General features: G+C 32.0%; 2 protein-coding genes across 5 annotated transcripts in view; both read left to right on the forward strand.

Annotated features, from left to right (window-relative positions):
- The window catches only part of LOC106754336 (cysteine-rich receptor-like protein kinase 10), a 29124-nt gene extending 19448 nt beyond the window's left edge, over window positions 1-9676 (forward strand). The window contains exons 1-8 of one of the 4 annotated variants that reach the window (XM_014636350.2): window positions 6516-6603; window positions 6872-7590; window positions 7703-7822; window positions 7943-8097; window positions 8185-8395; window positions 8641-8878; window positions 9010-9157; window positions 9254-9676. In XM_014636350.2, the coding sequence (XP_014491836.1) occupies window positions 6578-6603; window positions 6872-7590; window positions 7703-7822; window positions 7943-8097; window positions 8185-8395; window positions 8641-8878; window positions 9010-9157; window positions 9254-9562 (1926 nt within the window). In that variant the 5' untranslated portion in view covers window positions 6516-6577 and the 3' untranslated portion in view covers window positions 9563-9676. Of the gene's footprint in view, window positions 1-6515; window positions 6604-6719; window positions 7591-7702; window positions 7823-7942; window positions 8098-8184; window positions 8396-8640; window positions 8879-9009; window positions 9158-9253 lie in introns of those variants that run through there. The other 3 variants (XM_014636348.2, XM_014636349.2, XM_022777919.1) reach the window with 3 other exon arrangements.
- A 1407-nt stretch (window positions 9677-11083) lies between these two features.
- On the forward strand, window positions 11084-13611 carry LOC106754338 (cysteine-rich receptor-like protein kinase 10; the record flags this gene model as incomplete). The annotated part of the gene is made up of 6 exons (XM_014636351.2): window positions 11084-11947; window positions 12094-12213; window positions 12341-12495; window positions 12581-12791; window positions 13142-13379; window positions 13521-13611. Coding segments are annotated over exons 1-6 (1590 nt in total), but the record flags the coding sequence as incomplete, so codon positions are not given.
- Window position 13612: the final 1 nt, after the last annotated feature.

The following is a 13612-nucleotide window of genomic DNA, read 5'->3' on the forward strand; positions in this document are numbered from 1 at the left end:
TGAATAACACTATCATTACTACTAAGAAAACAAAAAAAACTAACTTGAAAAAAAACAAAATGCTACGAGAACAATTTAAAAAAAAAAAATACATAAATGAAATTAATTATTGTTCATTAGTTATTTATCTTTTCTATCCTGCATTTTGTATCCTACACTTACAAAATTAATTATTGTATTCAATTTGTAAATTATAGTAGTGGTATAAGTAGAGATGTGATTTGAACCTCTAGTCCCTAACTTCTAAAATCAAGTTCTTTTAAAAAAAAATGTAATCAGATTAAACTTTTTTATGTCCACTTTGATTTATTTTAATGAAAAATTAAAACAAACTTAATCACTTTAATTAGGTTCCGAGAGATAAACAAATAATTATTGTAGGTTTTATCATTTTAGTTAGGCTGATGTAGAAAACGAAAACACGCAATATTGTTTAAATAATTAAATAGATTATATTTAAACAATATTGTTCAATGTGTTTATTTAAAAAATAATGTTTGAATGTGTTTATTTAAATGATTTTTCTTTAAAAGGGATTGTTTTTAGAAAAAAATATTATATTTCAAACTTATTATACATTATATGTATTATAATATATATTTTTTTTTTCAAAACTACTTAAAATTCGTTTACGGAATGAAAAAGATAAAATAATGTAAATACAATGAAAACGTTTTTTATTTGGAGCGTTACTTGCAATTTTTTTTATATCCATGTATTTTATCTAGATAATCATAAGTATTATTTATATATTTGAAATTTTAGAATTTCTATATAATTATTTATTATTTTCGTGGACTTTTTTTAGCTACAATTCACATGGAATAAGACCAAATCTTACTACCTTATTTGACATGTATAAGTATAAGTATATTCTTTTAATAGTTTTAGATAATGCTTTCGCTGAAATTTTGTGCTTCATTAAGGAATTCTCTTTTTCCTTTTACATGATTTAGCCTGCTATGGATTCAATGTTGGCAACCATAATAGGCTATTATTTTCGGCTATGATTACTAGCTCCACCTCAACACAAACTTGAAAATTTACGTGTGAGAGTCTAGTAAACTCGATTCTTAAACTTTTATACATGAAAAAAAAAAAAGAATAACATCTTAATTCAAATAAGTTCACAAAAGTATATAAATTCAAATAAATAAATTCATAGAAATACTGTTCATAAAAATATTGTAAAATATAAATAGGAATGTCAAAGTGTCTAGGTCTAATATTCTAATTGTTTAATAATGGCATCATCATCTATGTTATCATCTTCATTCAACTCTTCCTCTGATGAATGTTGTGAATATTCATTGTCCCCAAATGTTGTTATTAAGATCAAGAACATCTAGAGCATGATCGATTGTTATTCTATCTAAGTGAACATTTTCACCTTCAACTTGCTCAATCTCAAAAACATCATTTGTCTCTTCAATTATCCATTCATCATTTGATTCAATGTTATCAAATTGAAAGCAACATTTTTTCAAATTTGTCTACTTTTCAAATGTAGTTATATATCTCGTAAACTAAAGCATTCATTTTTTTTTATGCACACGATTCCTTTTCTTTGTATGAACCTAAAATGAAATATAATATTTTTAATAAAGATATAAACATAATAAAGAAAATTATAAATTAAAAATAATTTAAATTACCATTTTAAATGAGCTCCAATTACGCTCACATCTAGAAAAACTACTAGTCAAACATAGAATTCAAATAGAAAATTTCTTCAACTCTAGAGTTTCATCACCAAACATCTCCCACCATTCCCAAGATTTAATTCTTTCCTGCATTCCTTGCACCTTTCATTCCAACAAGTCCTCTAGCATAATGAAATTCAACAATTTGTAAATTAATTTTTTTTCTTTCTGTCATATTTGGTACCAATCTTCTCATGCACATATACAATCCTTCTTTCATCTCTCCACCATCATCACATCTAAAGTTAGGTTCATAATGGAAATGAGATTTCAGAAAATAGGCAGTTGCATGCAAAGGCTTATGAAGTTGATTATCCCATTGAGCATCAATTATTCTCTAAACCTCTTCATAACTACATATAATTACAAACCAATTAGGCTATATTAGATTAATTTCACACATAAGCAATTAAACTTTGAATGAGTGAAAGTTTGAAATTTTACCTTTTTTTGATATTGTTAAAGTTGGACCTAACTATTCATTCTCTTTTTGTATTTGTCCAACCATCAGACATAACTATTCATTCTCTTTCATTCCTCCTTATAATGCTCAAGGATTGCATCTGTTTTGTTCACATCTTGTTTCAAAAACTTCTCTCTAATATTAGGATATGATAAGATAGTGGTTTGTATCCAACTACATATTTACTAATCATTTCACACATATTTGCAAATGCTGGATTTCTAAGTACACTAAAAGGAATGACACTAATGTAAAAGAGTTCAGCCACTTGAGCATCAACTTCTTCTTTGTATCTTTTTTTTCATCATTTTATTTATAGTTCCTTGGACTCCCCTTTGCTAGTAGTAACATCTTTTTGTTTTCCTTTAAAATTGAATACCTCGTGTCCTCCTTCAACACTCTCACTTTCTTCATCGTCTTCATCAATGATATTTAACTTTTTTTTTTTGACGAAACATTCTTAACTATTTTCATTATCAAATTTTTTATTTCATCTGAAATAGAAGCACAAGGTTCAGAATCCTCCCTGATTCCAGCAAGGTGATGCTTAAATCTAAATATGTCTCCACTCACAATCTTTGAACAATAGTTAATTTTCACTTTTCTTCCACTACCATTAATATCAAATCCATTTTTCCATCCAATAACAGATCGATTTCCCGAAGCATTTTTACTTCTACTTTTAACTGATGAAGATGCACTTGGATTAATTTCCACTGAATTTGATGTGTTTCCAGACTTAATAAGATAAGCTTTTTCACCAAAAACATAAAAAATAAAATACACAAGAGCTTAAAATATTGTAGCAGCATGGTTTTTTTATTAGTGGAGTGCAACACTTTATTTTTTGAAAATTAAAATTAATAGTGTAGTGCTATAAAATGAATAAAATGAATACTTTGTTGTAAAATACTTTGTTGTTAAAATCAATTTAAACATCAATAAAACAATTTCAGTTTCAGTGACAAAGGGTTTACACTTACACGACGTGCAAGTTCGAAGATGAGATCCACGACGAGATGGACGATGATAGTGCGAGAATGACGATGAATGGTGAGATCGACAACGACGATAGAAATGGTGGAATGAAGACCCCTACACGAGGATCGCAAGGCACGAGATCGAAGGCGAGATCGAAGGTGTAATGACGGGCAAACCTGAAACCACAATCGAGAGTGCGAGGACAAAGATGAACGGTGAGAACGAAGATGAATAGTGAAAACGACGATAACTATCTCAAAAAAAATTCTAGATCAAGAGAAAAACTATACTTAATGTTGCATTCAACATCACAATATTTACTAATTCTAAGAGGTAGACCACTCATTTAAGATTTTCTATTATGACAAATGTGGATGAGACTTTTAATTAAATTTGAAACAAGGATGTCAATTGGAAAAATTGATTGCGAAAAGAAATTTACTTATTTGGGGTGAAACACTAATGGCATGTAATTGTTTCGAGGATTTATAGAACATTTCAAGACAATGTGTATTTTCAACAATTATAGCTTGAATAGATCTTTTGAAGGGAAAGTGATAGCATTTGAAGAAGATTTTAGACAAATACTTGTTGTAATTCATAAAAGGATCAAGACAAGATGAGTTTCATGCTAGGAATAATGCATCTTTGGAGACATCGTCAACTTTTGACATTAACAAAAAAATACGAGGCTACAAATTAGTTGCTCTAATTTGGATGGAGTATGGAAATTCTAATAATGGGTGCTTAGAATTATGGAATCATTGGGGAGCCAAATGATGGAAACATTAACATTAAAATTCCAAATTATTTACTCATATAAGATCATTGTGGATTCAATCACTTTAATTTGGATAGTACTTATTCTTCATTACTACAAAACATCATTATGCATCCCTCTTTCAATCTTGAGCTATTTCAACTTGGATTAACATATGTTGTCATTAGTTTCTAGAGAAGAAATAACATACCAAATTACGAGAGGTTGTGTACAAAGAATGTTAATTTAAATACTCATGGTGATTGCTTCGGGTGTAGGGTTGAAGTCCCTTACTCAAAGCACGGACGTTGCTCCAGGTTGTCTTGAAGACTGGATGAATGTAGCTTAAAGACGGACAGACGTTACTCAAAGCGGAAGCGGACGGGCGTAGCTTAAAGTGGATGGACATTACTCAAAGTACTCCAGGTTGAAGACCGGGCGAACCTTCCTCATTGTCTTCAAGACCGAGCAGGTTTTCCTCGTTGTCTCTAAGACCAGGTGGGCCTTCCTTGTTGTCTCTAAGATGGGGCACGTTCGTTGAGGGTCGAACGGGCTCCCTAGTCGTCTTCGTACTCCAAGTTGTATTGTTCGTTCTCCCTCCTCCTTCTCCAAGCCGTAGGGGCAGGTACCTGTCAAAGGCACTCCGTCGCTCAGGTTAGTAATGTAACCGAGCGGTTGGAACAAGTAATGCATGTATATTGTGCATCGTGGTCTAGAAGTTATACCTGAGACCTTTATTTATACTAGTTGAAATGAGTTTTTACCTTTCTTGGGCTCGATGACAGTCCAATCACACCTTAACCTCCACTAGGGACTTTAATGAGTTATTATCGTTTATAATCTAACCATGTGATCGAAGAGTGGTTGACCTGGTAGTCGGTCGACTTGGGTGGTCGACCTGATAGATGGTTGGCCTAGGTGATCGATCAGTCTTGTGATTGGTCACTGGGTGGTCAGCCTAATGAATGGTCGATCGGTCTTAATAATTGGCCTAGTGGTGCCCAAAAGACCATATTGTACACAAGAATACGGTACAATGATATTCACTGTTAATACAATTAATTCATCTGAATTTCAAAATCATGTCATAAGGTTGAAATTTTGTGCAACATTGATATTGTTGAGAAACATTTATTAGTGTCCAAGTTTGTCCAATAATACATTTTCTTAGTTAGGTACCGTGTCAAAGCAAAAATCATTTCTAGAATAAATGTGGACCCAAAGTATTGATTCCTACTTAGTCATTGACTTCTTCAGAAAATATAATTCTACCGAAGAGAGTTTTCTGTTGATGTATAGTTTGCGATGACTCAATAAAAGTCAATGTCAATCTTTCAAACATGTCAAAATGTCCAAAGTTCATCTTCTCCCATAGACAATTATATATTGCAGTGTCTAGAGTCACAGTTAGAAGAGGATTGAAAATTACTGATAATTGATGATGAAACATATATCATAATACAACTTCAAATATATGAAGAAGTCTTCATAAACTCAAATTAGATTACTTTGAATTTTTTTTTTTTGATTAGCAGTTATCAATTGTCATTATTATTTTTTATTGATCAAATAATTTTCTACGCATTTATGTTCAATCAACTAATGTTATATATTATTCTTCTTATCTACACATATTTTCTTTAGTATATTTTGTTATTAAAATATATTTTCAATGACCTTATTGTTTAACTTTTTTTCTTTTTCATTCTTATTTAATATTTATCGTTATAACAAGTTATATGTATTATGGGACTCTTTACAATTTCTGTCATTCCTGCCTCATGCATCGTATTCCTACAGTTTCCATAAAAAAGAAAATTGCTACCAAAATGTTGAGAGAATTAAAGTAAAATTATATACAAATACAGTTACAACATTTTTATTTCTTTTATACATTGGATAGATAACTTTCTGGATCAAATTAAATACAAATTTATTAGATTAAAGGGTTAAAAAGTTATAAAATATTGAATCAAAATTTATTAAAGATATCCAAATTTTAGTCGTTTATAGGAAAATGTATATAACCTTATAATAATCCGGATACTGAAAATAAGACAAATGGACGGAAGTGATAGTCTCATAATTGATATTCATAGATATTTATTATTTATAAATAATAAATATTTTAATATTAATTTATAAACTAGTGAAGTACATATATAATATTGTTAGTATCTTTGAATATATATTATATACAAAAAAAAAATTATAATTAAAATATATTTTATATTTTATTAAATTTAATTTAATTAAAATAAAAACTTAAGTTATATTTTATGAGATTAAATTGATTAAAGTTAAAATTTAATTTATATTTCATATTTTATAATTTTTTTAATTTTAATTATATTTTATTTTAAAAGTCTATAAAATAGTTCTTTTTTAATATTCATGGGGTGGATTTTTTAAAGCATTTTTCTAATACATTCTTAGTCATTTAAAGGATCAAAAATAAAATATAATAGATGTATAGGAAGACCAAATTAAAAATGAATAGCATTTTACATGTACAAAACCGATTTAATTAATTTAATACAAAAAAAATATTCTCTTTGTTTTTTGCTTAAGTGAAAACGATACTTCTAACTGTAAGCAAAGTTGAATACGTACCTGATGTCAGAAGGGCTGCTAGATAGAAGCTCTCAGTGAACTAGTCATGACTTTACCATGGCTTTCCCTCAACTATTGGCTAGGTTAGTTGACATTTTATACATCTTGAATTTCAAATTTGAAGTTTATCTTGTTTTACATTACTGTCAGAGGATAAAAAAATGGTACTTTAGTAATCAAAATTGACAATTAGAATTAATAGCTCATGAAACTCATGGCTGTGAAATGCATTACTAGCAATATGTTTCAATTATTGCAGCAAATACTACAATTAAGCAAGTACTTCATCATAGGAATACAAAGAAACATGAGATCAATATGCTTTACTTTTTTGTTATTGCTGAGTTTCAGATCATTCATCGCAAAGGCCGAAGAAGAAGCAAACCTGGGAAGTAACTGTGTAAACAGTACCCAGCAGACTCTAAGCAGTGCATACCAAACCAACCTTGATAGAATCCTAACCTGGATGCCCTTGGATGCAGCCACAAGCCATGGTTATAACCACACCACCATAGGCACCAATAGCTCTGTGTATGGCCTCTATGATTGTGGCGGTGACGCGGTTGGATACTTTTGTCAATTTTGTGTTTCCACTGCTGCAAACCAAGCCCCTCAGCTCTGCCCCAATAGGGTATCTGCTGTGGTGTGGAATGATTACTGCGTTATAAGGTACTCAAATGAGGACTTCTTTGGGAAAGCTATGACATCCCAAATATGGCATAGTCTTGGAACAAGGAACATATCCAATATAACAGAGATTCAGAAAGGTGAGAGTTTTGTGACAAGTTTGATCAGAAAAGCAACTAATGAAACCAACCAGTTGTACTATAAGGAAGGCTTCAATTTGAGTGCCACTGAGAGTAGATATAGCGTGGTGCAATGCACTAGAGATCTCACAAATGAAGCCTGCAGACAGTGTTTGGAGGACATACTGGCAGAAGTTCCCAAATGTTGTGAACAAAAAGTAACATGGATGGTTTGGTCTGGAAGTTGTTTGATAAGGTATGATGATCATATGTTCTACCTTCTTGCCAACCAACCACCTTCAGCTCCCGAGCCAAATGCACAAGGTCAACCAGAATCCGTTTCTTTCATAAACAAATATCAGTCATTAATATATTAGCTTTTGTCAATGGATCTATTTGCTTCTCCCTTTTTCATTAATCTCTTATTTTATCACAGATAAACTAGGGGGTAATAACAGATCAAAAATATTGATCATTACCTTCAGCGTGGTGGGGCCAATATTTATTTCATGTTTCATCCTATACTGCTTCTGCCATAGGAAAAGACTGAGAAAAGGTAACTATTATGCTGAGATATGAACTCACAAAATTTTCTCCAAGCACACATGGCTTGATTTTCGCCTAGTTAAATAAGACTATTATGCTGAGATATGAACTCACAAAATTCTCTTTGTAGAAGGGCTTCCTCTATCTTCATTACATAAAATTCAATCAGAGGAAATGTGGAACCCAGACCTGCCTAGAATCCCATTAATAACAATTCTACAGAGTACTGATAACTTCTCAGAAGCATCTAAACTAGGAGAAGGTGGATTTGGCCCCGTGTACAAGGTTGTAAAGATGAGGAGTTTCTGATATAGATTTCTTTTTTTTTTAGCATCTTTCGATATACTCTTATTTATTGCAAACTTTTATCAGGGAACTCTTCCTGATGGAAAGCAAATTGCAGTCAAAAGACTCTCCCAATTTTCTGGTCAAGGCTCGGAGGAGTTCAACAATGAAGTAATGTTTATAGCTAAATTGAGGCATCGCAACCTTGTAAGACTTTTAGCATGTTGCTCGGAGGAAAAAGAAAAGATACTTGTATATGAGTATTTGCCAAATAAAAGTCTCGACTTTCACCTATTTGGTATGTTTTCACATAACTCCAGCAGCAGTGTTGTATTTTCTGCAATTGTCTCCAGCAATCTTCAGTACAAAAATAGTATTTTTTTTTTCCCAAGTAAAATGGGGAAACTATTGGAACGTAGTTGTCCTGGCTTGTATATAATATTATTATATCATGCAATTAATAATAGAATTTGGTGTATTTTCTTTTTATTTTTTCTTCACTGACTGTTTTTTGTTCAAATCTCAATGCTGTTGTGTGGTCAGATGTTGAGAAAAGAAAACAATTTGATTGGAAACGAAGATCAAGCCTTATCAGTGGAATAGCAAAAGGTATTTTATACCTTCATGAGGACTCTCAACTCAGAGTAATTCATAGAGATCTCAAAGCAAGTAACGTTCTATTAGACCATGACATGAATCCCAAAATATCAGATTTTGGATTGGCAAGGGCATTTGAAGTAGGACAGAACCAGGCAAATACAAAACGAGTAATGGGAACTTAGTGAGTTTTACATGTAACAAATATTTTTAAAAAATACGATCTATCACTGCATATTTTAGTATTTCAATGAAATTCTTTCCTATATGTTCCTTGACACGAGATAATGACAAAGCTTTATTGATTTCTATTAGTGGATACATGGCTCCTGAATATGCTATGGAGGGACTATTTTCAGTGAAATCTGATGTTTTCAGCTTTGGAGTTCTTGTTCTAGAAATCATTTCTGGGAGAAAGAATGGTGGATTCTACCTGTCAGATGGTGAAAATCTTCTTGTATATGTAAGTCTTCACACAAGTGCGGTCGTGAAATTATTCAACAATGCTAATATAACTAAGACTTAATATTAAAAAACAAAACCACAAATACATGTGTAGGCTTTGAGAACATGGTATGAAGGAAAATGTTTGGAATTGATGGATTCAATGCTGGAAAAATCCTTCATAGGAAGTGAAGTAGAAAGGTGCATACAGATTGGTTTGTTGTGTGTTCAAGAAGATGCAAGAGATAGACCAACCATGTCGGATGTTGTGGTAATGCTAGCAAGTGACACAGTAGCCATTCCAAAACCCAGGCACCCAGCATTTTCAGTTGGAAGAACGGCCACAGAGGAAGTCCCTACATCAAGAAGTTCCAAGAAACTTTCCATTAGTGATATAACAATCTCTATTACTTTACCAAGATAATTTCATGGTTGCGCAACAGATTTGTATATATCTGTTCAAAAGTGACCAATAAAGTTGTACTTATAACTGAGGTGAATCAAGTTAGTGATTAATTTCATCTTAACATTTAACGTACCAATGCTTTTTAATTTAGAATATAGTTCGATGCCCGATATAATTGTCTTCCTTTTGTTGCGTAATATGGATCAGTTCCAAGAAAAAACTGCACACACAAAAAAGCGCACAAAATGAGCCCTTATATGTCCACCTTATAGAACCACAGTCCATAAAACAAAATTATCATCACAAAGCCAAAATATCTAAAGTTGCTTGTTTGAGAATCAAGCAGAATGATGTCTTCCCGTGAACCTCCTCCTCGATAGACCCAACATCAACCAGGCACGTGACATCAACCATCTTCATCGGAGCTCTTACATTTTCTCACCACATAGTTTTTCACTGTATTCAACATATTCGTAAAAGTTAAAAAAAAACTACATAACAATAAATTGAAGTTTATTATATTCTGAAAAGTTAAAAAAGTATATATTAAAGATAAAACCAAAATTCAATCATTTATAGAAAAACTTTAAAATAATATTGAAATTAAAAATTAGATCAAATAAATAAGTGACCCTCTCCTATAACATTTGTTCCTGCCCTCTCCATCTTTACTTTTAACTCTATGATATGTCTAAATATATAGATGGATTAAAAGGGATACCTCCCTCTGTTTACTTCGGAAAAAGATAATGAAAGCAATGATATATTATAGTTTTAGAAAAAAAAAATTATCTCTTTTATAAATATATATCTTAAATATTATTTTTGTTTTAATTAATCATTAAACTTTATTCTATATGAAAATAGACACTATAAATTTAAATTTCATTTCAGACAATTTTTTAACTTTATTACTTTTGCAAACTCATCAAGTNATTAAACTTTATTCTATATGAAAATAGACACTATAAATTTAAATTTCATTTCAGACAATTTTTTAACTTTATTACTTTTGCAAACTCATCAAGTTTGAGAGTGTCAAATGCATTTTTAAATTTGGTCCACACATGTGTGTGTATATATATATATATATATATGTTCTTAATTTGGTCATTTAAGATCAAATAAAAATGCACCACATATATAAGATCAAATTTAAAATATAATACATGTATGAAGACCAAAAGCACTTTACACGCATAAAACCGATTTAATAAACTTTACTTAAAAATCCAAAATAAAAATTTCTAAGACGTAGGAACAACATAATTTTATAATATAATGGATATTTTCTCTGTTATCGTTAATGATACTGTTATCTCTAAGCAAAATTGATACGTAACTGATGTCAGAAGAGCTGCCTTATTCAAACTCATAAGAACTAGTCATAATTTTGCNCACACATGCCCTCAATTATTGGCTAGGTTAGTTGAAATTTATACATGTTGAATTTAAAATTCCATGTTTATCTTTTTTTTAATATTTACTGTTAAAAATGGTATTTTATTTAGCAATCAACAAAATTGACAATTGAGAATGAATAACACATGAAACTCTTGGTTGTGAAATGCATAACTTGCTACATGTTTCAATCGTTGTAGAAAATAACATAATTAAACAAGTACTTCATGATNGGAATACAAAGGATATGTTTTACTTTCTTGTTACTGCTGAATTTCAGGTCATTCATTACAAAGGCTGAAGAACAGACATACCTCGGAAGTAGCTGCGATAACACCCCCCAACAAACTCTCAGCAGTGCATACCAAACCAACCTTGATAGAATCCTGAACTGGATGTCCTCAGATTCAGCCACAAGCAATGGTTACAACATCACCACCATAGGCTCCAACAATAGCTCTTTGTACGGCCTCTATTATTGTGGGAGTGACTTGACTGGATACAGTTGTCAAGTTTGTATTTCCACTGCTGCAAGAGATGCCCATCGGCTCTGCTCCAATAGGGTGTCTGCTGTGGTATGGCATGATTACTGCGTTATAAGGTACTCAAATGAGGACTTCTTTGGGAAAGCTATGACATATCCAACATGGCATGTTCTCGGAACAAAAAACATATCGAAAATAACAGAGATTCAGATAGGTGAGGATTTTTTGAGAAGTTTGATCAGAAAAGCAACTAATGGAACCAACCAGTTGTATTATAGGGATGGCTTCAATTTGAGTGCCACTGAGAGTAGGTATAGTGTGGTGCAATGCTCTAGAGATCTCACAAATGAAGTGTGCAGACAATGTTTGGAGGACATACTAGCTGAACTTTCCAAATGCTGTGAACAAAAACTAGCATGGANTATTTGGTCTGGAAGTTGTTTGATTCGGTATGATGATTATATGTTCTACCTTCTTAATACCCAACCACCTTCAGCTCCTGCTCCCAATGTACAAGGTGAATCTGAATCNATCTTTTTATCAACAAATATTAGTTTTTGTTAGTGAAAGGATTCAAACCAACGGCATATCCCTTCCCCCGTCCCTTCCCCTTTTATCACCAAATCAACCTTGTATTCTCATTCATCTTTCATATTGTCGCAGATAAACAAGGGAGTGATAACCGGTCAAAAATATTGATCATTACCTTGAGTGTGACTGGGCCAATAATTGTGCTATGTTTCAGCGTGTATTCCTTCTGGCATAGGAAAAGAGTGAGAAAAGGTAATTATCCAGAAAAAATGCAGGGTGGAGTTAGAGAATGTAACTTCTCCAAGCACACATTCCTTGATTTTCTTCTAGTCAAATATAACTAGTTTTCTCATATATGAACTCAATCTTCTCTCTGCAGAACGGCTTCCTCTACCATCTTTTCACAAAATTCAACCAGGGGAAATGTGGAACACGGACCTGCCTAGAATCCCATTAATCACAATTCTAGAGAGTACTGATAACTTTTCAGAAGCATCTAAATTGGGGGAAGGCGGATTCGGCTCCGTTTACAAGGTTTTGATGATTTGGAGTTTCAGTTATAAATTCCTTATTTTTACCAACTTTTTATATGGTTTTCTTTATTGCAAATTTTNATCAGGGAACTCTGCCTGATGGAACGCAAATTGCAGTAAAAAGACTCTCAGAATTTTCTGGTCAAGGCTCGGAGGAGTTCAAAAATGAAGTAATGTTTATAGCTAAATTAAGGCATCGTAACCTAGTAAGACTTTTAGCATGTTGCTCAGAGGGAAATGAAAAGATACTCGTATATGAGTATTTGCCGAATAAAAGTCTCGACTTTCACCTATTTGGTATGTTTTCACCTAACCCCAGTAGCAGTGTTGCTTTCACTGCAATTTGTTCTTCAGCATTCGACAGTACAAAAGTAGAATTGGTTCCCAAGTAAAGTGAGAAAACTAAGAGCATGAGAACATGATCATAATAGCTAACACAGTCATACCCTATTTTTCTTTCTTTCATATGCACATTACACTAAATTCAGTTATATCATGTTATAACTCATCTTAAAAGGGAAATGATAGATTCTTTTGGTTTTTTATCTCTTCCTATGGCTAAATCATAGCATTTGGTGTATTTTCTATTTTTCTGCTTAGCTCACCGTTTTGTTGTTCAAATCTCTATGATTTTATTGTGCTCTCAGATGTTGAGAGAAGAAAACAATTCGATTGGAAACTAAGATTAAGCATTATCAATGGAATAGCAAGAGGTATGTTTTACCTTCANGAGGACTCTCAACTGAGAGTAATNCATAGAGATCTCAAAGCCAGCAACGTTCTATTAGACCATGACATGAATCCCAAAATATCCGATTTTGGATTGGCAAGGGCATTTGAAGTGGGACAGAACCAAGCAAATACAAAACGAGTTATGGGCACTTAGTGAGTTTACTTATGACAAATACTTTGAAAACAATANGATTTATCAATGCNTATTTTAGTTTTTAATTACAGTAAAATAAAATTCTTTGCTATNTGTTTCTTGACACGAGATAATAACAAAGGTCNATTGATTTCCATTAGTGGATACATGGCTCCTGAATATGCTATGGAAGGACTATTTTCAGTGAAATCTGATGTTTTCAGCTTTGGAGTTCTTGTTCTAGAAATCATTT

The sequence above is a fragment of the Vigna radiata genome, unplaced genomic scaffold (assembly GCF_000741045.1).
Source record: "Vigna radiata var. radiata cultivar VC1973A unplaced genomic scaffold, Vradiata_ver6 scaffold_290, whole genome shotgun sequence".
In the NCBI taxonomy this organism is placed as follows: Eukaryota; Viridiplantae; Streptophyta; class Magnoliopsida; order Fabales; family Fabaceae; genus Vigna; species Vigna radiata.